At 39.8% G+C, this 26,059-nt stretch overlaps 3 protein-coding genes across 5 annotated transcripts; 1 reads left to right on the forward strand and 2 right to left on the reverse strand.

Moving 5' to 3' along the window:
- The first annotated feature begins 4,723 nt into the window (after positions 1 to 4,723).
- LOC103136693 (microfibrillar-associated protein 2-like) lies at positions 4,724 to 23,483 on the forward strand. Of its 3 annotated transcripts, XR_001661834.1 has the most exons (9): positions 4,878 to 5,407; positions 5,725 to 5,799; positions 5,908 to 5,940; positions 6,047 to 6,076; positions 7,391 to 7,478; positions 8,143 to 8,216; positions 8,989 to 9,153; positions 22,428 to 22,437; positions 23,473 to 23,483. XR_001661834.1 is itself a non-coding variant. In XM_007550058.2 (7 exons), exons 2-7 carry the CDS (start codon positions 5,757 to 5,759, stop codon positions 9,099 to 9,101), a joined length of 381 nt encoding a protein of 126 aa, XP_007550120.1. In that variant the 5' UTR covers positions 4,724 to 4,829; positions 5,725 to 5,756; the 3' UTR covers positions 9,102 to 9,425. The 3 variants fall into 3 exon arrangements, 2 of the variants coding, with proteins under 2 accessions (XP_007550120.1, XP_016525963.1); XM_007550058.2 differs by lacking the exons at positions 4,878 to 5,407; positions 22,428 to 22,437; positions 23,473 to 23,483 and adding an exon at positions 4,724 to 4,829 and having other exon boundaries at positions 8,989 to 9,425; XM_016670477.1 differs by lacking the exons at positions 22,428 to 22,437; positions 23,473 to 23,483 and having other exon boundaries at positions 8,989 to 9,425.
- Positions 9,435 to 18,561, reverse strand: LOC103136691 (adaptin ear-binding coat-associated protein 1-like). The gene is made up of 7 exons (XM_007550057.2): positions 18,384 to 18,561; positions 17,544 to 17,644; positions 15,475 to 15,579; positions 13,425 to 13,506; positions 13,205 to 13,313; positions 12,832 to 12,979; positions 9,435 to 10,840 (listed from the first exon to the last, which is right to left on the reverse strand). The coding sequence occupies exons 1-7, from the start codon at positions 18,482 to 18,484 to the stop codon at positions 10,728 to 10,730; spliced, it is 759 nt and encodes a 252-aa protein (XP_007550119.1). The 5' UTR covers positions 18,485 to 18,561; the 3' UTR covers positions 9,435 to 10,727.
- Positions 19,463 to 22,425, reverse strand: aicda (activation-induced cytidine deaminase). The gene is made up of 5 exons (XM_007550060.2): positions 22,378 to 22,425; positions 21,630 to 21,795; positions 20,053 to 20,335; positions 19,820 to 19,935; positions 19,463 to 19,735 (listed from the first exon to the last, which is right to left on the reverse strand). Exons 1-5 carry the CDS (start codon positions 22,395 to 22,397, stop codon positions 19,685 to 19,687), a joined length of 636 nt encoding a protein of 211 aa, XP_007550122.1. The 5' UTR covers positions 22,398 to 22,425; the 3' UTR covers positions 19,463 to 19,684.
- Positions 23,484 to 26,059: the final 2,576 nt, after the last annotated feature.

A 26,059-nucleotide genomic window follows, 5' to 3' on the forward strand; every position in this document is an offset into this window, starting at 1 on the left:
ATCCGATCCACCCCACCTGCCTCTGCTCAACCTTCCTTTTGCTTAGTCTGCCCCCATCTGTCAAGCTGTCATCGGCGTCAGCCGGTCGACCTTGTTAGAGCCCCCCCACTGGCTGTCCCCAGATTCAGCGTAGCCCCAATATGTCAAGGGGATGATGAGTGTGCTCCCCTTGAGCCAAGCTGCCAGAGCAGAAGCCAGTGCTAGCGATGTCGTCCCAAACTTCAGGGGTATGTGTGGCAATATTTATATTGGTCGAGTCCACAGAAGCCAATCGGATCAGGTTTCCGTCCCGCAGCAGCTGTACCCGGGTTTCTGAGACAAAAGGTCAGAAACTGTGGCCTTACACTGCACTCACTTTCATCATCCATCGCGTGAATTGATGCCTGAAAAGCTTAAAGAACAGCTTGTTTGAAATGTATGGTGGTATAAACACTTGGTTAGAAAAAATAACAGAACGATATTAATACAACAATGAACTGTCTCACATTGTTAGTTTTGTTTTGTGGCCTTTTGGATTTATTTTCTCTTTGAACAGTGTTATTCTTTTCCCGTTATTTTTACCTTTTCTAGTCCCAGTTCAGCTCTTTGAATTTATTATTCACCTCAGTCTGCTGTTTCCTCCCTTTCACTCCAGTCCTCTATCTTTTGATTCCTCTCTGCACACACTCTCATCCAGCTGTTTTCATTTTCCTCTGACTGATCCTTGTAGTTGCTTTGTCAGGTCCACCTCTCCATCATTTATAAGTTTCTTGGTTCTCATTGTCCTCCACTGGTTCCTTGCTTCGTTTTCCTCGTTGGGTCCATTGCTCTGGCCGTTCCAGAGCTTTTATGTCCTGTTTCACCTGCAATCATTATAATCATTAAAAGTGCAACTTTTATGAACAAAATGTTTTAAACATGGTTACTAAAACTGCCAATATGCCCTCATATGGAAGCATGAGACAAAAAAATAAATCAATCACTCAGAACCAGGAGGAGAGTCTTAGCGCTGTCAATCACCCTTGTGTAGACTATACTCACATCCTTCCCTTGCTCTCTGCTACGCTATGGCTGGTTCACAAGAAAGGAGCCTGCCATGAATGTTAAGGCTAGTTAGCATTGCCACCGATGATGACATGGTGGCCAAGAAAACTAGCCTTACACTGGAAAAAACTAAATAGATGCCAATCCTGGAAGAAAACCTGACGAAAAACTTGAAAGAGACTATAAACAACATTAGTCTGGGCCAGAGGTTCACCTTCCTCTACAAGAATACCACTAAAAGTTCAGTCTGATATAAACAGATGGTTTACATCAAAGCGTATTTGTGAGTCACAATGATCAAAATTAAGATTTAAAAATAGACCTTCATCCAATCTAACTGAGGTTGAGCTATTTGGGAAAGAAGAATGCAAAAAAAAATATATATATATATCTGCCTTCTGGATTTGAAAATCTGGTAGTTATTCTAACAGACTTGCACAGGTAATTGTAGCAAAAGTAGTTTCCACAAATTGTTGATGCAGACAAGCAAATAAAAAAACCGAACACCACACTTTTCCTTTCACTCACAGTATCCTCTGTTGATCTATGACACAAGACCCTCAAAAAATAAATTCAATCCTGTGGATGTTACGTGACAAAATGCGAAATATTTCAAATGATATGAATGCTTTCACCACGTTCTGCAAATAAAACCAACGTGTCCCCACCACTGCCGCTGCTTTACGGATGCCTTTTGCGCATCATCATACTGCGATTACTTGTCCACTCAAGAAGAGGACGTTCCAGGAGGCTCAAGCTGATGACAGAGGAACTTATCACGGCTTATGATGGATCAGGAACCATCTAGAAATGCAGTATAAGCACGGCGCCATTTCCACCAGTGTTTTAAAGAACAACATGCCAAACCTACCAACAGAAATAAGCAAAGGTGATAAAAATTATATAACTGAACTGTAATTGGAATAAGCGAACAAATATGATCTTTGCTGTTTGAAATTCTTGGCCTGACTTGGATAAACATGAAAACACATCTTGCACAGATCAAGAGGAGAACATGTTCCTGTGACAGTTGTGTCTGTGCTTCAGCTATGGTTCTCTTCACATGTCACTGGACTGATTGAAAGCCTGGTTATCACACCGTTATGTAACTAGCACAATTAAAAGTTTCAGTCCAAACTCAACTGTTTACGTTGATTTTCATTAAATGCTTCTTACAGGAAAAGGAGATGGGCGGTTATCCAAATGTTTAGACCTCAGTCACACTTGTGTGCCTCACATTAAAGTAGCATAGTTGTTAAATACTACAGAGATACATGGCTTTCAAGCTGTATTTTACAGCCATGTAACTTTTATAAAACATGATTTTTGCATAGTTGTAAAAGCTGTCACTATGTCACAGCAGTATAAAATGAGACAGATAATCAGTGAAAACAAATCTGACTTCACCTCTTCCTGGTGCTGCTATTACTAGGAGGAGCTCCTGGTCAAAAACAACCAAACCAATCAGAGCGAGGAGGAAGGTCTTAGCGTTGTCAGTCAGTCTCGTAGCTCTGCTTTGCATGCTAATAGTGGAGAAACAACTTACCGTTACAGAAAGACTGTTTATACGCCAACATCAATGTGTACGCCAACTAGCCTGAGCATTCACAGCAGGCTCTGTTGTGGTGAACTAGCTGTAGCGCAGCAAAGAGAAAGGGTGAAGGTGTGAGCAGCTTGAACACAAGGAGGATTGACAACGCTAACACCCTCCTCCTGATTGGTCGTTCCTGATTAAGCTGTGTATTCCTGAAATCAGCACTGGGAGTACTGGGAGAAGACGGAGAAGCTTGATCTTTTCCCCCTCTTATAACACAGTCACAACACACAGACACAGTTCACACACAAAAAAAAAACATATTTTATTATAGTTTTAAGAAAATAGCCTGTCCTGGTAATTTGACCTTTTGCTCATGCAAGCTGCCACAATATTCTTTTAAATTCTTGATTTTATTTTTGTCTTTGAGAAGCATTTTGTGATTTTACTGTCTGTGATTAGTGACAGATAAATAAATTTGACTTACTTACTTGCAATTTATTTGACATGTTGATGACAGGGTTCTGCAACAACATTGTGCTACTTTAATGTTGTGGCAGGCTAGCAGTGTTGTCTTACTGTCATGCTAAACTATGCAGGCACTTAATCTGCGCTGATGAAGATTTAATACAACTCTGCATTCCCGATGCTTGGAGAGGCTCCAAAGACAGCTGGTCCACCCATATTTTTGTTATTTTGTTTATTTATTCAGCTAATAATTTAACCTCCTGACATCTTTCGTGCACTGTGCATAAAGAATTTAACTCCCAGATGTTTAGGTGTTGATTGGAGGTATGAAAACAACATGAAGATGGTGACATCATGGCAAAAGTACTGTATCACGTTCTGAGTGCTGAAATTTTCACCCTTGGTCCTAATTCACATGTAAAATATACAGCAGGCGTCCATCACAAGCAACACAAGTGGTTCATTTATATGACAGGACTTCATTTCTAAGCAAGGAGCAAGACTGAAGATGGTGTCACAGAGGCTGTGGGATATTTCAGATAGCTAAATTCAACAACACAAAACAAAACAGGTTATCTGTTGGAGCATTTTCTTGACTGGGTCAATCAGTAGTACACCGGTATTCTGTTCAAATCTAATTTATGGAACATCCTTAATCATGAGATACAACTCACTTAAAGAGAAGCAAAAATTTTTTTTTTTAACAATTTCAACTTCAGCAGAAACCAAGGCACACATGTCAGGTGTGTGAGATTTCTCTACTTGCCAAATCTGACGTGAACTGAGTTTGAAAACTGAAATGATCATGGTGTGAGCATACATGTGAAACCTTTTTCATTTCTTGTTTTTCCTTTCAAAGATGCAGTAAAGAGGGAAGTTGCAAGACCACTGAACATGAATGGACCAGTCCTTAAAGCAATATATATTTTATATGTGCATTGCTCCACCTACTGTTTGTGCAAAGTATCACAAAAACAGGCAACATCCACCCACAAGTACTTGGGGTTTTCAATCCCCACATAATATCACAGAATAGGAAATATACCAATGTTTTTGTCTTTATTTTTACACAAACACATTGCATAATCCTGAGAGATGAAAAAAAAGTTCAGCTACTTGATGAATATAAGTCAATATATTGTAGATCTTGTCACACTGAACTCAGAGAAAGAAGCCATTTCTCCAAAGCTGCAACATAAAAAGACGTGTGAGCAAGTTGGCCTACCATCCCGACTCAGTGGCACCAGTTCTGTCTGGAGGAAAGAGCCAAATTTCCAGCAAACTACTGTGAGAAGCATAAAACACACCCAAAAGATTTGACCCAATTTATCCATTTTTAATCCCTTTATTCGAGTATCAGAATAATAAACTTCCTTTGTTCTCTGACTTAGTTTTCTGGAAGCAGAAAATAGAAAGGCTATAGGTCTTTTCATGCAATGTAAATACATTTCGAAATTATTTTAGTTTGTCTTTTGAGAAAGTAGAAAAAATGTTTTTTTATCAGGATGGGAAGGTTCCCTTTTTTAAATAAAGTTTAATCTACAACTTGGACCTAAAACAAACAAACTGCTCACATATTTAACTTTAACTTTAAAAATGGTCAAAGCCAAAAGAAGGTGAAAGGATGCAAAGCTTTAAATTTGAGATTGTGGTGGAAAAAGGATGAAAACATGGTTTCTGTGATGGGAAAGAGGAGGAGGAAGAAAGTGAAGAGGAGGAGGGTGCAGGGGATGGAAGGAGGGGAAAGAAGAGAAGACAAAAGATCCATAAAAACAGAAAGCACTTGTGGAGGACAGCAAAAGTTGTGAGTATGAGTTCATTACTTTCTCAAACAAATTTTTACACATTATGTCGTAAATACACGTTCAGGATCATCTGCAGGCTTCCAAAAAACACCGACTGTAGGAATTATCCATCTGTCTAGGAGCTTGTCTTGTTACATTTGTTACAGACATATAAGTTGTGCAATTTATGATTAATTGCAACGTTAACGTCAAGAGAAAACAAAACAAAAAAAACAAAAAAAAAAAAACATTGGTCCTTGACAACCAAACCTATGCGGAGAAACGAGTGTACGACAAAACATTCGAGTTCAGATTGGCCAGTAATGTTTTGTAAAGTTTGGAAGCAGTAACATGTTCTCTGAAGAGAAAGAAAGCTGGGAAAGAATGTGAGAGTGTAGGAGAGGAGGGGTTGAGGGGCGCTCAAACAGGGCACACAAAAGAATAAAAAAAAAAAATCACATTCTTTTGTGAGGACTCACATTTTGGACTCTAAAGTTGCTCTGACACATTGCGCATGGAATGATGCTAGGCGGGAGAGAAGGAAGGGAGGAAAAGAGATCAAGGAGTCAGGCGGGGAAGGAAAAACACATTTACAGAGGTGAGGTGTTTTCCTTCGCTGCTCCACTGCTACTTTATCAAGCTGTTTACAAGCCTCCAATAAATACCAGATTAAATAAATGTTGGAAAATTACATCAGGCACTTTTACAGCTACGATAACTTCCCAAAACATGGCTCTCCGCAGCACATCTGTGTTTTCTTGCCAAAGGAAAACTTTCAAGGAAAACATTACTGTGGCTCAGAATGTGGGGAGCATTCACACAAGCCTGGGATTGGAGGAAACATAAACAGCATAGTGAGGATATTGAGTAGTTCCACCGTATGAAATCATCCTGACTCTTTTCCTCTTCCTCCAGCTTGTAAAGCTCACCTCTCACAAGTTGAAGGAATGGGCAGCTTCCCAGCGGTCCTGCTCCTCTGCGTTTTCCACGGTAACCGCTGCCAAAACGAACACACAAATCATCCTGTTTAATTACGACCGAGTTGATTTGTTTTTGCATCCTGCGAAACATTCCCCTCCTCTGGTTTCTGTTCCACAGCGCTCACAGCTGTAGTCCAAGCCCAGGAGACCGGTAACGACCTTTTCCTCCTAAGTCGCACTCTTGATCGGGACAAGCGAAATCTCTCAGTAGAAGGATGTTGTCCCAGTCTAATCCTGTTTTCTTTCCTTATTTCCAGTGCCACCTGGAGATATCCCATTGCCATCTCGTAAGTGTCTCTCTTTTAGGGGAGCCAAGTCTGGATGCTTTAACAATAAGTCACTCTGAGCCAATAACAAATTTGTTGCAAAGATCGCAGCAGAGATTGCAGTGGTAAAGGTTTTTAAAGATACATCCAAAAACTGCAGCTTACCGAGTTCGAGACATGAGAACATACTGACTGACAGACTTGACGAAATGCTACTGTCAGTCTCCTCTTGATGCTGGCATGGGGATGTTGCAGGAAAAAGATTCTACACGCTACAGATTCTGGTTGAACAGCAAAGCTTTATAACAATGCTGTTAAAAAGCTTACGTCAGCACGACCAAATTGCGAAGAACTCTCTGCCCAATCACAGTGAAATCCCGATCGCTGGACAGCACCCCGTCTACAGGGTGCTGGCCAACACGCTCCCTCCCCACAGCTTACATTATCAGATGCCTGTCTCCCTGATATAGGCATGTTCAGGTCACGGCGGTCGTATGTCTGCTAAGGCATCCGGAGTCCATTTTTGAAAGTTGTTTTTTGAACTCTCCTCTTGCCCATTGCCAAAAAAGTCGTCATGCGTGATCAGACACTACACCACATCGGTTCAGATCTCCTAAGGTTTGTTTGTTCTCAGTCTTTTACCTCAAAACCTTCAGTCGCCTGCCTACAGGGACCAGAATGTTTCCGTTTCCTGACACTGATAAATATACCCACTAAGTCTACTAAATACAGAGTCAGTAGAATCTTACTGACACATATAGTGAGTTGGTGCTTTGTACTGCGCTAATTGTCATTAGGAATGGGAAAAAAATATAATGCAGAACGCCTCAAGGCTTTATTCTTGGGACACTTTTATTAAATATTTATGGTCCCTTTCATTAGATGTATATTTTTATGCCAGTGCTTCAATCACTGCATTGAGTCTCTGTTTGTAAGAAGATCAATGTTCAGTATTCTTATTGGTCACTAAGGCACCGAGTCTTATTGGACCCACATATATCTTAGAGCATGTGGTCAGGTATAAAACCCATAAATGATCCTCAGATATACAGATACCTTTTCACTCTATTTCACAGGATCAAAAATAAACAAAGTGAGGCAACATTAATTTCTATGATCTTGAGACCAGAGATGTGCCGGAAAATTAGTCCTGCTTCTTTAAATCTAGATTAGAACATGATTGTTTGCAGCAGCTTAGTGAAGCCGAGATATCATTGCATCGATTTGCTGTTTCCTGTTTGTTTCAAAGCTGCACTTACAACTTTTTTGCTTTTTATGCGATGCTTAGATGGCTCTATTCTTTTCTAATTTACTTTCTTACTGTTGCACGCTCAGACTGCAGGGAGGAGATGTATCCTTGCACCAGGATGTACTCAGTTCACAGACCCATCAAGACGTGTCTCGGCAGACTTTGTCTCTACAGGTGACCTGAAACCTTCACGGACATTTAATTTGGGCTCTTTAGTAGCAGTTTCATTTCAAGAAGTTCTTGATGTTGCTTTAGTCATCACAAATTTATTTTAGATGAGGTTTGCCTTCATATTTTCTGCCCTGTTAGTATTTATTTAAAGTCTATAAAGGTCTTTTCAAGTGTTTCTTCCTACTGATTGCTAATTTCCTGTTCAACACGGGACCATTCTCAAAGCTGTTTTCTATTTTTTTTTTATTTTTATTAAGTGTCTTCAGCCAGAAATGTCTTCAGGATGGCTATGAGACAGAAGATTCTTCCTGCCCACAGCCATCAGTATCTGCAACAACTCTTTGAAGAGAGTTGTACGAGTTAGAACAACAATTAAATTCCCTCTGGGATTACAAAAGTGTTTTTAAATTTGACATTCACACAAAACAGGTTCTAATCTCGATGGATTAGTGAAAGAGTCTTTCATCAAGACACTTTTCAGACAGATCTAAGAAAAACAATAAAGATTGAATTGAATTATAAGGTTCTACATTTTTTCTAAAAATTCCCTATTATACTAGTAATATTTTTAAATTAATTATGAAATGCCCTTCTACTTGCAAAGCTTTATTAAACACTATTCTGACACAAAGCCGTGTGTTTATGTTTTCTTCTGCTGCTGAAACAGCCTTCCACGCGTTTATGTGATCAACAACGAGATCTGCGTTCGGACGGTGTGCCAGCAGGACGAATATCTGAAAGGTGAGAAAATCTTTGTTTAAAAAACACTTTAAAAAAAAAGAAAAAAAAAGGGGGATAGTTATCCAGACTTCTGCCATTTATGTTTATTTGAAAAAGGAAGTAAGTTAGGAAAAGATGGATACATAGAAGAAGACAGGAAGAAATTAAAGAAGGAAGAAAATGGACAGAGAAGGACACAAAAAATGATGGAAGAAAGGATATTAGGAGTAATTAAGAAAGGAGATACAAGGATGGGAAGGAGGGAATGAAGAAGAAAGGAAGGACACCATAAAGAACAATAAAGTCAATAAGGTCGTGAAGAAGAAAAACAGAAAGGATACAAGAAATGATGGACAGAAGAAGCAAAGGAGGGCTGAAGAAAGGATACAAGAATGGAAGGAAAAAGGAGGGAAGACAAGGAGGAAGCAAAGTCACAAAAAAGTAAATCAAAGATGACTGAAGATAAGGGAGGGAAGGAAGATACAAGGAAAAAAGAAAGGAAAAGAAGGAAGAACAAAATCTAATTAAAAATAAAGATGGAAAGAAGGACATATGGAAGGAAGCAAAGCAAGAAAGAATTAGTACGGGAACAAAGAAAAAGTGAGGCAGGGACACAAGTAGGTATACAAAAAAGGAAAAAAAGGACATAAAAAGGGACAAAAAGAACAATTGACAAAAGAGTAGAGAATTTCATACCAATCCAGACCTGCCAAACAAATTCAACTTTTCAAGACTGTTCAGAAAAACTGTTCAAGTCCAGAACATGAAAACATGTCTGCTTCCTTTCTGACAGCTGAACTGTGCAGAGAGTTGTCTGGGTGGCCCAGACGTATTGCGAGGTCTTCTTCTGGGACGCGCTGCCGCAGCCGTCGCAACAAGCCCAAGACCTGGGCAAACCAGGCCTGATGCGGCCCAGATTTCCTCCATCAGTGAGGATGGTGCATCAAGTGGAACAGCAGAACCATAAAGCCAATACTCAGCAGGAGCAGATCTCCTCCTTTTCAGTTATGTCTTTATTCATGTATCAACCTTTTTATTGTCTGTGAATCCTGATGTAATGCTCCGCTCACGAGAGTTTTGGGTCTTCCGTGGTTTATGATCCATTGAAGGTACTGTAGTAACGAGTTGTTTTATGTTAGAAACAAAAAGTAAAACTTCACTGAAAACATACTTACTGACAGTCCAGTTTTGTGCTCACCAGCTTAAGCAATAAAATACAACAAAACTTGATTCTGAGTATTTCATTTATAGGTTTATTTTCTTCATTTAAGAAAAGAATGGCATGGTCGGTTATATTTTATGTTTCCATTTTCATTGTTCCCATTTGCATATTTTTATACACTTTACAGCTTAAACAACAGGTAACATTTAGGATAAATACATATAATTTAAGACGATAAACAAACATTTATGGTGTGCTCCGGTCAACACCCGTCACCACGCCACTTGTCAGCGCACGTCAGACACAACACACGATATCGGTGACGCGTAGTCCAGCTCTTGATACGTAATTTCACAACCGAACACACTAACGGACGCGTATTAGCTTGGTTCCTCGTTCTGCTTGTCTGCAGCGTGCCAAAAAAATACCTTTGCATTTCCAAACAGAATTAACACATTGTAGATAACTCCTTCCTCCGAATGAACGAACAGAGCAGAATCAAACCTGTTCACTGAGCTTCGGAGAGGTCACGACCCAAACGACTCACAATTCACAGCTTAAGCAGCTGTGCTGAGAGGAAATGACATAACATTAAAAAATAATCTCCCTTTCCCCTTGAGGCCAAGATAAAAGTATTTGCCTCTTTTCCTTCCCTCTAACACCCTCTCCCATCCAGCACTTCCATGTGTCCTGATTTATAGTTAAAACAACACATCCCCACTGGAGTAAGTGCTAAACAGCTGCGCGGCCGCAAGAGCGGAACAGAAAACGCCAAAGAGCCCGACCACTTCGTAAATCAGCGGCGGACTGACAGAGCTCTCTCAAATGAACTCATTCTGCGGTCGACTTCACAATAATCTCAATCCGACATCAGAAAATCGCACACTTCATGAATTAATACCTACACAGAGAGTCAAGCTGTCTGTCAGTGCATATATTCGGTCTCCCAGCTGGAGGCCTGGAAAGGAAACGAAGCTAGAGTACATTAAAGGCGAAACCACCAATAACAACTACCGACACTGTAACATTTAAAGCAAAACGTCTCTGTACAGAAGGTTAATTCAGTTAATTAGATGTCGATATGCCTATTAACGTTTACTCTGTCAATATGTAAAGAAACTATTGGAAGGAAGAGGAGGAAAAGCGGGAATATATCGACCCGGGAATCTGCTAAAAATGACCCGGTTAAGACCGCAGCCAGAAATCCAGGACCAAAGCAAAGGAGAGAGGGTGACCCTGCTCGGCAGGGAGAGATACGGGACCCCAGACTGGGGGAAATTAATTAGCAAAAACGCTGCATAATTGTATTGTAAAAAAAAAACAAAAGGGGTAAAAAAAAAACAAACAAAAAAAACAAATCACATATCTCCTCACTTCTGGACCACAGAGTCAAAGTCTCCCCACAGGTCATTGTTGGCTGTGGACGTCGGGTTGGATGGAGCCGCTGAGTTGGAGTTGCTGGAGTCAAGATCTAGCAAGCAACCTGATGGTTTGAAAGAAAATAACAGATGTTAGCTTCAGACATAAGATCATTTTCTGTCCTTACTAGTTTCAGAAAATGTCATGGTGAAGGACTGGAGAGCAAATGAGTAAAAGAGCAGCAAAAGTTATAGAAAACTCAACTTTCTTAAGAAAGATCAGAGAAATATCGATCAAGACTTTGTAAAAAAAAACAAAAAAAACATCAGGAACATCTGGCTTCTTGGGACAAAAACATAAAAGATGTTAAGGGTGACTGATATTTAATTGTGCTGTGTCAAAGTTAGATCCTATAAAAACCCATTTGAGGCTGCAAAAGACTTCAAACTGGCTTGGAGGTTCTCCTTCAACTATCCTAAACAGACAGATCTACTAAAGAACAGCTTAGTTCAAAGCATGTTCATGAGTTCGAATGGCCCAGTCAAAGTCCTGACTTTCACAAAGAGGAATTGACCAAAAAACAAAAAAAAAAAATCTATTCTTTACATGTCCAAAGCTGGCTGGCAGAAACAAGCCCAAAAGCACTTTGCGGTGTACTACATTAAAGTGGTTTTAACAGGACAGAATATGAAAAAGTTCAGTGTGTATGAATATTTTCTCTGTATTTAACCGCTTACCTCAGTGGTTTCTGCTCTGTAAATGGCCTCAGTTTAATGTGCTGAGCTTTTAAGATCCTGAAACGTTTAGCCACCACCCAAACACAACAAAGATAAACCCAACTTTGAAACGCAGCAGCAATGACTCCCTTGCACTTGCAAAGTTTTCCACTTTATTCTGGAAAAAATAAAAAATAAAAAACCACACACGCCATATTATAAGCTGTTTCCTTGGGCACACGATCTTTGATAGGGAAAAAGTTCCTCGGGGTTCTGTTGAATTTTTCAAATGTTTTCAGCACCAAAACCAAAATTCCATTCACTTTAATTATATCCAGATGGCTGCAGAAATCTCTAAGGAGAGGCATCTTTAAATCTTGGCACATCAAACCAGAGAATAAAGCGTCGACTGGAAACTGTGGTTTTGGTACCGATGCAGCTGTGCCTCAAAAGCCCAGAACACATGCGACATCCAGCGCCGCTTATTACATTCACATTCAAACATTTTACAGTCTATTTATTAGTCTTTTGGGTAGGTGCTCCTGTGGGTCAGCACATCAGCTAGTCACTATGGCAACAGTAAAGGTCGCAGGTACAAGTGCTCCACTGGAAATGAGTCAAAGTAGTACACTGTTGTAATTTGAAGAGTTACGCCCATTTATATAATCGATACCACACACCTCTGCTGCGAACTGTGGAAACAGAGCAGCAAGCTGTAAAATCACAGCAAGAAAATTGGGCAATGTTGACCTTTTTTTTTTTTTTACCATTTATGAGTAAATTTACCATCACTTTTACAAGGGCTCAGCCAAACGTGAAGACAGAACACCTCAGATTAAAATCAATTTTTTTGCCTATATTTTTAGCTTCATGCAAAACACCCCACTCTTTTTGGCAACCTTAGTAAAATGTTTTTTTCTGACTCTTAAGAATACGCCACTACATACATAATACATAATACAGTACATAATACACTCGAATTGTGCAAAGAAGTAAAATAGATACGACAGAAAATGAAAAATGTTAAAATGCTTAATTCATTTTGCCGTAGCTGATTGGTGGGTGTTGCACCTGACTTTCTAAAAAAAAATTATTTTACCAACACTGGATTTTTTTTCCCCCCCAATGAATAATGTAATCAAAGTAGATTAGCCCCTTTTTCATTGCAAGATTTTACAAGTGGCATAAAAAGATAAATTCATGCTAAGGATTTTGAGAAGGGCAAAGTGCAACAACTTATAGAGATTACAATTTTTTTTTCAGCCGCTTAAATGTTTAGTTAACAAAATCACAAGTAAGCATACCGAGATTGCTGTCAATTTAATTGTTGATGGCTAAAACAACCATTTAGATGGATTACTTCTCCAAGTTGTCATGCGTTGGGAGTATAAATACTCACCGGTGTCGGCTCCCCCTGCTGTTGGCTGTGTGTTAAGATTGGTAGCTCTGGATGAAGGTGGAGGGGCCAGCTTGCCTCCAGGTGGAGGCGGAAGGAAACCGAGGCCTCCCGAACTCTGCGGACGAGACCTGTCCTTTTTCTTCGATTGCTAGATAACGACAGGACCCACGGATGGTGTTAGATTGAAAGCAGATAAACAACATCCAGTGTTTATCTGTTTATATGAAACCCATTTGAGTTTCAGAGGAAAACATTTCTACAGCATCCCTCCCCTCCCCCTTTTATTTTTGAAGAAAACCAAAAACTAAACACCACCGTAAACACAGCTTTGACATTTCAAACTTGACTGGAAATCACAAAAAAATAAAGGTACCCCAATGTTTAGAGTGATGGTTTGTCCCTCTTTGAAGCCCAGATCGAGTTTAGGAGTAGAGTCTGGAGCCTGAGCCTGTTTTTTAAACTCGTTCTCTTGTTTTACCCACCTAAGGGGAGGCCAGGAAAAGAAGACGGAAAGATGAAAATACAAAACATAAGTAAAACCATCGATCGCAACTCAAGTGGCGACAGTTCACACTGTTAAAGCTGCTGCTTACTTGAAATGGTCCTGAAGAGCCACGTTGAAATCGAACGCATCACCTCGGTCTCCAAAGCCGATGCCGATGAACGCGCTGCGGCCTTCCAGAAGAAAAACACGGATAGAAACATTCAGAAGAATATTTCACGCAAAAAGACAGAAGGCGATAGGTCAATTTTGTTGCTTACAAAAATGTGAATTTATACATAAACTTTTTAAAAGATGTGCGTTGTTTTAAGTTCAAGAGAGCTTTTTTTTTCTTTTACGGTATCTGAAAACTTACTACAAACTTTCTGAACTAAACTCTCAGTGAGTGTTTTTGTAACTTCTCATTTGTAATGCATCGTTTAGTTAGAAGAGAGGGTAGCCATGGCAACTGTAACTCAAGTATATCATGAAACACAGACATGATGAGTGTGGAGGACTTTGTTGAAGTCACAACGCTTCAGCAAGCAGGAAAAAGGAAGTTAACTAGCAGGTGCTACCGTCGACTCACATCGCCCTTCATATTTTGTGTAAATTAAATCACTAAATTATTATTCTCACTTAGTTCATCAGTTCCTTGTTAATATGAAACAAATACATTCCTCCAGCATCTTTCGGTTCAGTCATCTTGAGTTCAAACACGTAGCTAATTACAGAGAATATGATTACGTGAAGCAGAGTCCAGCTGCCCTAGCAGGTTTTTCGGCAACTTTGCTGTGTTTGCCTGCTTTGAAACTACAGATTGTGGTGAGGCTTTAAAAGATCAAACAAAAGTCAGGGTACTAGTTAGGAGAAGGGTCCAAAATACTTCTAGAGTGTAACATAATACTTGTATGGTGCAGTAAAGAATCATTCGTGATTGGAGTATATATATGGGATAACAATGTCTTTACAAACACTGGATATTTTAGTAAAATTAACAAACAGACAAGACCGACAGTAACACTGTAAGGAAGCTGAGCAGCAGGAAGTACGTTCTGGTTGGGTTCTACATGTGACAACAGTCTCTTGTGTTGTCCATATGTCCGGATGAAGGAGTACGGTTACAAGACACAATCGTTTTCTTCTGGAGAAAACATCCCGGACCAGCTGAAATCTGCCCAGAGCTTTTTTTTTGGAGAATGAGTTAAAAATGTTGGTCTTAAAAGTATCACATTTTAACATTTGTGCTATAATTATAAAAGGTATGTTTGCTACAAAAAAAAACCAAAAAAAAAAAAAACATCAAACATCAGCAAAACCACACCATAACGACAGGGAAACAGTGGTGGCAGCATCATGTCCTGGAGTTACTTTTCTTTAGATGAACGGGGTTACTCTGTCAGTGTTGGCCACAAACTTTTAGGTACCTACTAAGAAGCTGAAGAAGGAGAGGGGTTTTATTTTTCAGCGTCATCCAGTCCAACCATGCATCCAGACTGACAAAAAAAAAAAAAAAAAAAAAAAAGATTTCAGCAGAAGAAAAATAAATTCTGGAATAGCCTCCGAATCTGATACAGCTGGAGAATTCAGACAATGTGGCGTGGACAAATATTACCAAGCAAAGATGTGAAATGACTAACGGACTCCTAAAGAAGGAGATTGAAAGCGAAATATAAATCAAAAAGTCCTTTAACAAAGAATTCGTTTGAAAATGTGCACCCTTTTTTTTATTTTACATTTCCTCCCCAAAACAGATCTGTTTGTATTTCTGTTCATTAAAAGTAAAGCACTTTTTGACCAATTTGTCAGTATTGTTTCTTAAGTCACAAAAACCTTTACATGAATGCTTCACTTTAAAAAACGCACTTCATGTACTTTACTGCTACTCGACCTATTGAGCTGTTTAGGTTCATGGTATCAGCGCAGCAAGTGTGCAAAAAGAAAAAAAGGGACGCTTTGTGAGTCCTGGCGCACTGGCAACATTTTCACACACAAAGTTCAGCATTTTGCTGGGAAAGGTGGAACAGCTGTGTTAATGCCAGGATTTTTCCCTTGTTTTGCTGCACTTCTTGTTTGCAGAGAACTGCATCCAAACTCTGGAGAATCATATTATTATAAGACGGCTCAAATATTTATAGACTCGCAATAAACAGTTTACTCACCGTTGTCATCTTGGATCCGAAGCACAAAGTAACGGCTTGAGTCACTGACTGTTTCTACTGTAATGCCAGGGTACTCCTCCACTGGTGCCTGGGCAAACAGCTCCCCTGCAGGGTCAAAACGAAAACATGTGAAGCTCGGCTCAAAGACCTTCGTGGGAAAATGAAACGCAAACAAAAGGAGACAGATTTAGTGCCTCAGAAGAGTATTCAAACACCTTTGAACCGTTTCATGTCGTATCCTATTAAAACCACAGCCTTGCAGTCTTTTATTGGATTTTTATGCGACAGAACAAAGTAGTGCATGATAGTGAGGTAGAAGCGGAAGACCCAAAAAAAAAATAAATAAATAAATAAATAAAAAGCCTTTTTGAAGTCCCATTTTGGCTAAGTTTGACTCAAACTGTGTAGGAGAGAAAAATATGCTCTGGTAAGAAAAGGCCAATACAAAACTGTTTGGTCAACATGCAAATATTTCCCTGGAAACATCACCCCCACATTGAAATATGGTGACAATATCACGCTGTGGGGATGCTTTTCTTCTGCGTGCACAAGGAAACAGGTCAGAGTTGACGGATCACCGTTGATGGTGAAGAAGACGGATGGACAGGGCAACCCGGCGAGAAAACTCATTACAGGCTACAAATAAATCGAGCCTGAAAAAAGAACAACCCTAAACATTCAGCCAGTGCTACAATGGATCACTTTAAATGGAAACAAAATCATCTGATAGAATGGCCCAGTCAAAGGCCAGACCTTGCATTTTTCTAATTTAGACTTGAAAAATGTTGTAAACAAGAAGTTCTGCATGGAATCAGACTGAGCCTGAGCTATTTTCTAAAGAAAACTTAGCAAAACTTTTAGTCTACAGATAAACTTCAGAGACACACGGCATCAGACTCCTGTAGCTGATGCAAAAAGTGGTTCTACAAACTATAGATCTGGAAAAAATTAAGAGACCACTGCACTGAACCCCATTGAAAACCTCCTGGCTATTCCACCAAATATTGATTTCTGAACTCTTCCTCTTGAAATGTATCCAGTTAAAACATCAGCATTGTTGTTTCTAAATGAATATGAACTCGTTTTCTTTGCATTATTTGAGATCTGAAAGCACTGCATCTCTTTCGTCATTTTGACCATTTCTCATTTTATGCAAATAAAATACTAAATCTTTGCTTGGCATTTCAGAGACATGTTGTCAGTAGTTCACAGAACAAAAGAACAATGTTAATTTTACTCAAACATATAACTATAAAAAGTAAATTCAGATAAACCAATCATTTTGCAGTGGTCTCTTAATTTTTTCCAAAGCTGTATACACCGAAAAGGGTTGAAATGTAGCCAAATCCAGGTTAGTTTTGCAGAAAATAGGGGTGCACCAATAAATTAGTTGGCCAATAAAATTGACTCCATTTCCTTAATCGGGTGTTCAGCCGATGCATGTGATACCGATTTTATTGATCTCCGCAAAGGCCTGAAAAATCAGCCACTGTCTCTTTATATTCTGCCATTAGCGAAGGCCAGACCCGCCCGCCAGGTCACATCTGCACCTACGTGGTTGACAACTGTCACTGTTGCCAACTTAACAGCGAATGTGCCGCCATAATATTCAGCAACTTTCCAGACAAAAAAAAAAAAAAAGGTAATCGCCAAAATCGGAATTGGCAGGTCAGGCTTTTTAAAGATCAGACAACGGCCAGAAAACTGCAATCGGTGCACCTTTTCTAGAAAATGAAGAAAACCATGTATCCTTTTCATTCTGCTTTACAATTACGCACTACTGAATGTTGAAGTACCACATGAAAGTCCAAGAAATTACACTGAAGGTTGTAGTTGTTACAAAATGGAAAAGGTTCAAGGTGTGTGAATATCTTTGCATAGCATAGTAAATATCCAATTTTTTATTTTTTATTTCAGCGTAAACATCTCGCTTGGGCACAAAGCCAGGTAACCTTGGGTATGATGAGTAACCGACAGCAAGTGGTGAAGCAGAAGACTATACATAGTGAAGTGATTTACAGCTGTGGCAGTAAACCACAGCACTGTCCTGTCTGCTTTTCTTTTCTCACCGGACACTTTGTCCTCCAATTTCACATAGGCTACTTTGCCTCGAGCCGTCACACGCATGCGTCCCGTCCAGTCAGGAGCATCCAGCTTCCAATCAGCAGCCCTGACACACACACACACACACACACACACACATAGAGGGAATCAGTAAGATGCAGGTAGGCACAGATTATTATGATTCATCCCAGTTACAGCGTCCACATATTTTCTGAGTAAGCCACGCATCAGACAGACTATTTTTTTTTGACACTGGCTAAAATATTACACACACAGGCTTAGTCACTGTGGTCACTCGTGAGTTTCTCATTGGACTCAGACGTATACTAATGTTTGCAAGTAGTGATGAGACTCTGAAGAAGCTGTTTGGGCTTTGGCTTACAGTCCAGTAAATTAAATGAGAGGTAAATAACTCCGTCAGACCTTTAGCATAATACATTATGGCCACGTTGCCAAACTTGACACAATGGCATTAAGACGACCTGCTTGAGTGTCCTTGAGTCAGACTAGTCTCTAAGATGCTGTACTTAAAAGGCCATAAGGGCTAAATAAGAGCCCAGTCACAAAATTAAATGTTAACATTTTTTTCACCAATGCTATCAGCTACCTCGTTTCAATTAAGAACACAAACCAGCCACAGCTGATAAGATAAGACGCTTCCCATCTTCGGTTTTAATGGCTATTGGTTCGGTTATGATCTTGCGAACATATAACAACAAAAAACAACCAGCACACCAACTATGACCTCCATAATAATCCCGTCAGGCTGTTGAAACTACGACAACACCTCACGGAAACCAACCGCTGACGGATGCTGGGTCTAAAGCTCCCCTCCACGGCCTCACCTGACAGCCCGGTTAGATGCTCTCGGAGGGATGCGGTAAACGTTCACTTCGGGTTTGACACACAGAATCGACTCATAGTCGAGCTGACCCTCGGACGCCATCTTGACTGCTACACAGTTCGCCGCCGGTGGTGGTTGTTGTTGTGGTGGTGACGGTGGTTGTCCGTTCAGCGTTAACGGCGGCGTAACCGTAATTCAGGGTGTAGCTGCGCACAAAGCTTTGAAGAGACGCTGCGCCATTTCTACCGTAGTAGAGGCGAGGATTGCAAAAAACCTGACTTATTTTTACATTAGTAAACATTTTAATAGTCACATAAAAAGTAAGGAACGGGAAAAACCTGTAAAACAAATAGATTTCTAAAACCTTATTTGGTCTTTATTGGAACGCTGCAGAAAACTATAATGTCGTCATTCCTGATTTAAAGAAGCCAATCTGAGGTTTTCAGAAAACTTTCCTGTTGATTTCTCTTTTTTTTGTCATACTTAAATGTTTCAAATAACTTTTATGTAGGCTATAACAAAGATAACCAGATTAGACACAAAATGCTGTTTTAAAATTCTAATTTAACTTATTAGAGATAAAATAAAGCAAACATGATTTTTGAAAAAAAAAAAAAATGTGTGCCTAAACCTCATAACTTGATGTACCACCTTTGGCAGCAACCACTGTCATCCAGTGTTTTCGACAGTGCCCATGTCCAGACCCCAAGAGGTACTAAACACACCTGAATCAAATAAGTGGTTCGTCACCAGTTATCTGTAGAGCTGAATGACTGAATACTGATGAGATCTAATAAAACAAACTTCTTATTCTGGCTGGTGAAAACAATGTGAAGATTACAAAAAGTTACATTTTACCCTCTGTTTATATGAAATCTGCAAACCCATCTTTGAAACTTCATATAGAATATATCAGATTACTTGTGTTGTATCTTTAGCACGTCTCCAATGTAATTACTATTATCAGTTTGCTGAATTATCCTACACAGAATAGTGTGTAAAATATTAGCAGCAATTAACAAGAACAAACTATGAGCAATATATTAATGCACAGCAGTAACACAGAAATGTATGTTTTTGTCTATTTTATTTTCACATTTTCATTTTGCCACAGAGACAACAAGCAGAAGCTCCCTAATATTGGCCTTGCTACAGCTTCAAAGCATTTTTTTTCCTCAGTTTTTTTTTTTCAACATTTCTCAGTTTTGCAGTTTTCTGTAGTGATAAACAACATCTAATTCTCTCTTTTGTAATGGGATAATAATGCGTAATGGGAGCACCAGAGGGAGTCAGGAAAACATTTCACAGTCCAAGAAGCCTGAAGGCATCTCTTAAATCTTCTGTCTCACATGGCTAAGAGAGAAGAACAGAACATTATGATTAGTGTTTAATTTTGGATTTGTGAATCACAGACATTGTGTATTAAAAAAATTGAACCTGAAGAATGCGGTTGAGTTTCCTTGACAGCCGGATATAGTTTTGGTGCAGCCCATCCCACGGCTTGAACTTGCTTTGGCTTTTTGCCACAAAGGTCTGCCAGCAGTAAAAGTAATCTAAGGGAGATTCAAAACAAAGAATAATCCATTTAATAAAATTAGTTACATAAAATCTAGAGAAAAATCTTACTCCCTGTTTCTTTAAATCTGTCTCATACAAATGTAAACACTGACCTTTGTAACTCATGACTGTGATGTGCACGCCAGCTTTTTTCAGTATTCTAAGTCCCTCTCTTTCACGGCTGTCCTCCAAGTCGCAGAAATAAAGCCGGGATACAAAGATCCTGAGGCGGAGGTTGGGGGTCTGGTGGAGGAACTGAGCCAGTCGGATGGAGCAGTTTGCACAGGGAGACCAGGAGCAAAACCAGGTGACAGAGTAGCTGACTTTTCTTTCACCAGTGACTCCATAACCCCACAGGCCAGGGCACAACGCTCCCAGGTGGCGCAGGAACAGCAGCTGCAAATGTAAAGGAATAAGATAAAGACATGATAGGAGCAGGAAGAAACAAAATTCACAATTACTCTAACTCCGTCTGGGGCAGTGATCCACCCAAGATGTTTTCTGTTTTGTCATGTAAACTTAATTTTATTGTTCTGATGGAGATCCGTTCCTACATCTGAACAATTATCATAAACTGCCCCAGTTGCACAATAACCTCACACAGTCTCTTCAAAAACAAGTTGATTATAGTTTCTAGGAACTTTTGTTATCCTGGATCTTTTGTATTCATGGTGTGTAAAAGTAAAGTGGCACAAATGCCCAATTCTCTTGGCCACTTGGTAAAATGGGAAAGACAAGAGAACATACCATTCAAATTAGGTAGACGTAAGTTGCAGTTCACACGTTGGGAGATGCTACAAGAAAATAGCTTCTCGCCTAAAATTGACCATAGTCACATTCAAGTCAAAAAGTCTATTCCGTCCTACTATCACAAACATGAACAAGTGGAGTTTCCTGCACTTTACTGGAAGTTTAATTGGAACTGTCAGCTTTCATCAGGTAAGACTAAAATTATAATTGTAACGCGACGACCATAAAACTCATGACCAGAGGAAGATGTGACGTCACACACAGCATGCAAGTGGTGAAGTAAATATGAATGCTACACACGTCAGGATGTGTATATCAGTTCCAATCCTGTTATGAAATCAAAGGTGACAAAATTAGGACCACATAATTATCAAGACGGACGTTTCTTAGGGAATTATGAAATATATGTCTAATTTTGTACCGCATATAAAATTGGGCCGGTTCTGACTGAAATCAAACAAAACAAAAAAAAAATGACTTGTGCTGAAAGAAAGTTATGTAACAGAGCTGAAAATCGAGCTTTTCAAGCGCCTCATCTCCACTGGCAGCTACAAAAGATTATCTGTGAAGATGTGGACTTGCTTTGCTTCCGAAGGGCTCTGCAAACCAAATAAAAATCTGGACTCTGAGGAAAAATGTAAAATGGGTCATCAACAGGAAGGTCAGGGTAACTATCCAAAATGTATACCAAAACACTAAGGTACAAAGAGAGGATTTAAGAGAATCCAGGTCTTGTTCTGCTCCAATCATGTGAAATGTTACAGGAAAGGACTAAGCAATGTCCTGGTGAAAATGTAGTAGCAGTAGAGGTGCTATTAGTTCTTTCTTTTGTAATTTTGTTAAAAAAATAATTTCTTAACATGCTGATAAATATGTGCAACCACACGTTCATGATTCTTCACTCTGTCTTGCACCTGAACAACATCGTCTGATAACTTACCTCCACATGGCAGTTGTTGCGGTTGCGGAGATGCCCAAAGTCAAAGGACAGGGAGTCTGGTCCCACTCGCTTCTTCACCACAAAACAGAGGTACGTCTCACATCGACCTCTTGCCCAGCGCAAGTTCTTGTAATGATAGATGAATTTTTTTCTGGGTAATAGTGCCCTGTGAAAAATGGGAAAAGATTTTAAGCAGGTGCAATGTGTGACACGCTTTATACTAAACAGGCTACAGATACTTTTTCAAAGCATCAAATAAATGACTCATCGTGTTATGGTGTGCAGCTCATTAGTCATTTACAGATACGCTATTACAGTAAAATCCACCGCCAAATCAGGTCTGGAGCTCAATGAATCATTGAGAGGAGCCGCTGGTTCAAATTTTAACCTGAGAAGTTAGAGTAAGAAAGTCATGTAAAATCTGTGGTTAACTGAATTAGGTGTGATGGGCAGTGGAACAACAGCTAACATTCACTTCCAAAACTTTTTCTCACTCTCAGTTTCACAACTTTTAGTGAAACCTAGACAGTTGTTCAGCAGTTATTAATACTGAAACCTTGATTTTGCCCTATTTAAGAACCATAAATTAGCATCAACGTGTGGTCGTGTAATAAAAGTATTTAAAAAAAAGAAAAGAAATAAAACCTCCCGATTTATTTATTTTTCCCCTTTAACGGTTTACGTACTCTAAATGACAAAACAGAGATGAAGATGTAAAGTATTAACAGGATTCATCCATTTTGCTCACCTGTCTAGCTTTGTAATCATTTCAAAAGCCGCGCTTCGCCTTGTCACTTGTCAGGCTTGGGTATTAAATGGAGGTAAATGAGAAAGAGTGAAAGTGTGTGTGTGTTTGTGTGTGCATGTGTGTGNTGGACTCATATTGAGATCAATTTACACATAGGTTGACTGACTCTGTTTACTAATTTATTTCTGAAGGCTAGAAATAAATTAGTGTTATCAGAATAAAGGAGTTGAATACAGAAAGCATGCCACACTGTCAGTCGTTTTCTTAATAAAACCATTTTTATTCCAGCCCAAAACTGGAATAAAATACACACCACTTTGTATCTCATAAAACTCCACAAATTATTGGGGAAAAAAAATTAAATCTGTTTACAACATAACAAAACGTGACACAGTTAACAGTTGGGTGTACGCTTGCGGTGCTATGCACCTCCCAAATCGACGGTCAACGTAACGGATACTCTGTTTTCTGAGAAAACAGAGAAGGAACAAGGCTCGTGTGACACCGAGTTGTGGAGCAAAAGGAGGAGCACGGCCTGACGAGTGGAAACACATGCTGTCAGCCGCAGGGGCCACAGAGAGGAGCCAACGCAAAGATGCTGATCGAAGTGCAAATCTGCTGGAACGCCAGCAGGACAGACAGTACCTGGGATTAGGAAAACAGGAGAAACAGGGACAGCTAGACACTCGGACTGCTGGAGCTCGAACAAAAACCCCATGTAGGGCAGCAGTGGATTGGTTTACTTTTGGATGTTCTTCCAGGTCCGCAAATATGAGGGACACACAATCTTAACAGGACACCAAAGACACTCGCATTTATTTTTGTAATGTCAACAGAACTGTGATCTCATGGTGCTGGTGTGAGGAACGCTTAATCGTAAAAGTTTGTGCTTTTTAGGCTTTTCAGCTTTTAATGAATTTATGTAAATAATTGAACCGTGCTTTGCTTATTTTAGATGGCGGTACTTTTTATATTTTAAAAAAATTAAGAACAGTAGAATGGATGCAAATAAAATAGCCATAAAATTGTCAAAAACAAAACACATTTTGGCAAAAGGAATCTCATATGGACCTCTCATGAAAATGACACTCAAAGAGCAGCAAAACGGGATTTCAGTAGACGTAGGACAAAGATCAGGAACCTTCTTTGTCACCCACCTGCTTGTGACGCAAAACGAGAAAATGCAACTGGAAAACTACTCAATTATCAGTCAAGTGCAGAGATTAACAGCTATGATTAATTTCTGGTTTTGTTTACCAGAACTCCTGCACCTCATTAAACTAAATCGAACGTCAGGACTACAGAAGAGAGGAGGAGGAAGTAAGGCGTGTGTCAGGGTGAGAATGGTTCAGGTTGAGATGCATGCGGCGCTGGCATCCATCCTGACATGCCTTCCGACTAATAAACAAGTAGGGAAATTATCTGCTGTTTACAGTCTGGTATGCGTGTTTTATCCATCCTAGCTGGGCCACCTGCCTCATTTACTCGCCTCTTTCTTTGACCCGTCTCAGCTCTTTTTGTTTCTCACGTGGAAGCACCTTGAGCGGGCCGGCACGTTGATCCGATCCACCCCACCTGCCTCTGCTCAACCTTCCTTTTGCTTAGTCTGCCCCCATCTGTCAAGCTGTCATCGGCGTCAGCCGGTCGACCTTGTTAGAGCCCCCCCACTGGCTGTCCCCAGATTCAGCGTAGCCCCAATATGTCAAGGGGATGATGAGTGTGCTCCCCTTGAGCCAAGCTGCCAGAGCAGAAGCCAGTGCTAGCGATGTCGTCCCAAACTTCAGGGGTATGTGTGGCAATATTTATATTGGTCGAGTCCACAGAAGCCAATCGGATCAGGTTTCCGTCCCGCAGCAGCTGTACCCGGGTTTCTGAGACAAAAGGTCAGAAACTGTGGCCTTACACTGCACTCACTTTCATCATCCATCGCGTGAATTGATGCCTGAAAAGCTTAAAGAACAGCTTGTTTGAAATGTATGGTGGTATAAACACTTTGTTAGAAAAAATAACAGAACGATATTAATACAACAATGAACTGTCTCACATTGTTAGTTTTGTTTTGTGGCCTTTTGGATTTATTTTCTCTTTGAACAGTGTTATTCTTTTCCCGTTATTTTTACCTTTTCTAGTCCCAGTTCAGCTCTTTGAATTTATTATTCACCTCAGTCTGCTGTTTCCTCCCTTTCACTCCAGTCCTCTATCTTTTGATTCCTCTCTGCACACACTCTCATTCAGCTGTTTTCATTTTCCTCTGACTGATCCTTCTAGTTGCTTTTTCAGGTCCACCTCTACATCATTTATAAGTTTCTTAGTTCTCATTGTCCTCCACTGGTTCCTTGCTTCGTTTTCCTCGTTGGGTCTATTGCTCTGGCCGTTCCAGAGCTTTTATGTCCTGTTTCACCTGCAATCATTATAATCATTAAAAGTGCAACTTTTATGAACAAAATGTTTTAAACATGGAAACTAAAACTGCCAATATGCCCTCATATGGAAGCATGAGACAAAAAAATAAATCAATCACTCAGAACCAGGAGGAGAGTCTTAGCGCTGTCAATCATCCTTGTGTAGACTATACTCACATCCTTCCCTTGCTCTCTGCTACGCTATGGCTGGTTCACAAGAAAGGAGCCTGCCATGAATGTTAAGGCTAGTTAGCATTGCCACCGATGATGACATGGTGGCCAAGAAAACTAGCCTTACACTGGAAAAAACTAAATAGATGCCAATCCTGGAAGAAAACCTGACGAAAAACTTGAAAGAGACTATAAACAACATTAGTCTGGGCCAGAGGTTCACCTTCCTCTACAAGAATACCACTAAAAGTTCAGTCTGATATAAACAGATGGTTTACATCAAAGCGTATTTGTGAGTCACAATGATCAAAATTAAGATTTAAAAATAGACCTTCATCCAATCTAACTGAGGTTGAGCTATTTGGGAAAGAAGAATGCAAAAAAAAATATATATATATATCTGCCTTCTGGATTTGAAAATCTGGTAGTTATTCTAACAGACTTGCACAGGTAATTGTAGCAAAAGTAGTTTCCACAAATTGTTGATGCAGACAAGCAAATAAAAAAACCGAACACCACACTTTTCCTTTCACTCACAGTATCCTCTGTTGATCTATGACACAAGACCCTCAAAAAATAAATTCAATCCTGTGGATGTTACGTGACAAAATGCGAAATATTTCAAATGATATGAATGCTTTCACCACGTTCTGCAAATAAAACCAACGTGTCCCCACCACTGCCGCTGCTTTACGGATGCCTTTTGCGCATCATCATACTGCGATTACTTGTCCACTCAAGAAGAGGACGTTCCAGGAGGCTCAAGCTGATGACAGAGGAACTTATCACGGCTTATGATGGATCAGGAACCATCTAGAAATGCAGTATAAGCACGGCGCCATTTCCACCAGTGTTTTAAAGAACAACATGCCAAACCTACCAACAGAAATAAGCAAAGGTGATAAAAATTATATAACTGAACTGTAATTGGAATAAGCGAACAAATATGATCTTTGCTGTTTGAAATTCTTGGCCTGACTTGGATAAACATGAAAACACATCTTGCACAGATCAAGAGGAGAACATGTTCCTGTGACAGTTGTGTCTGTGCTTCAGCTATGGTTCTCTTCACATGTCACTGGACTGATTGAAAGCCTGGTTATCACACC

The sequence above is a fragment of the Poecilia formosa genome, unplaced genomic scaffold (assembly GCF_000485575.1).
Source record: "Poecilia formosa unplaced genomic scaffold, Poecilia_formosa-5.1.2 Scaffold34, whole genome shotgun sequence".
Classification (NCBI taxonomy): domain Eukaryota; kingdom Metazoa; phylum Chordata; class Actinopteri; order Cyprinodontiformes; family Poeciliidae; genus Poecilia; species Poecilia formosa.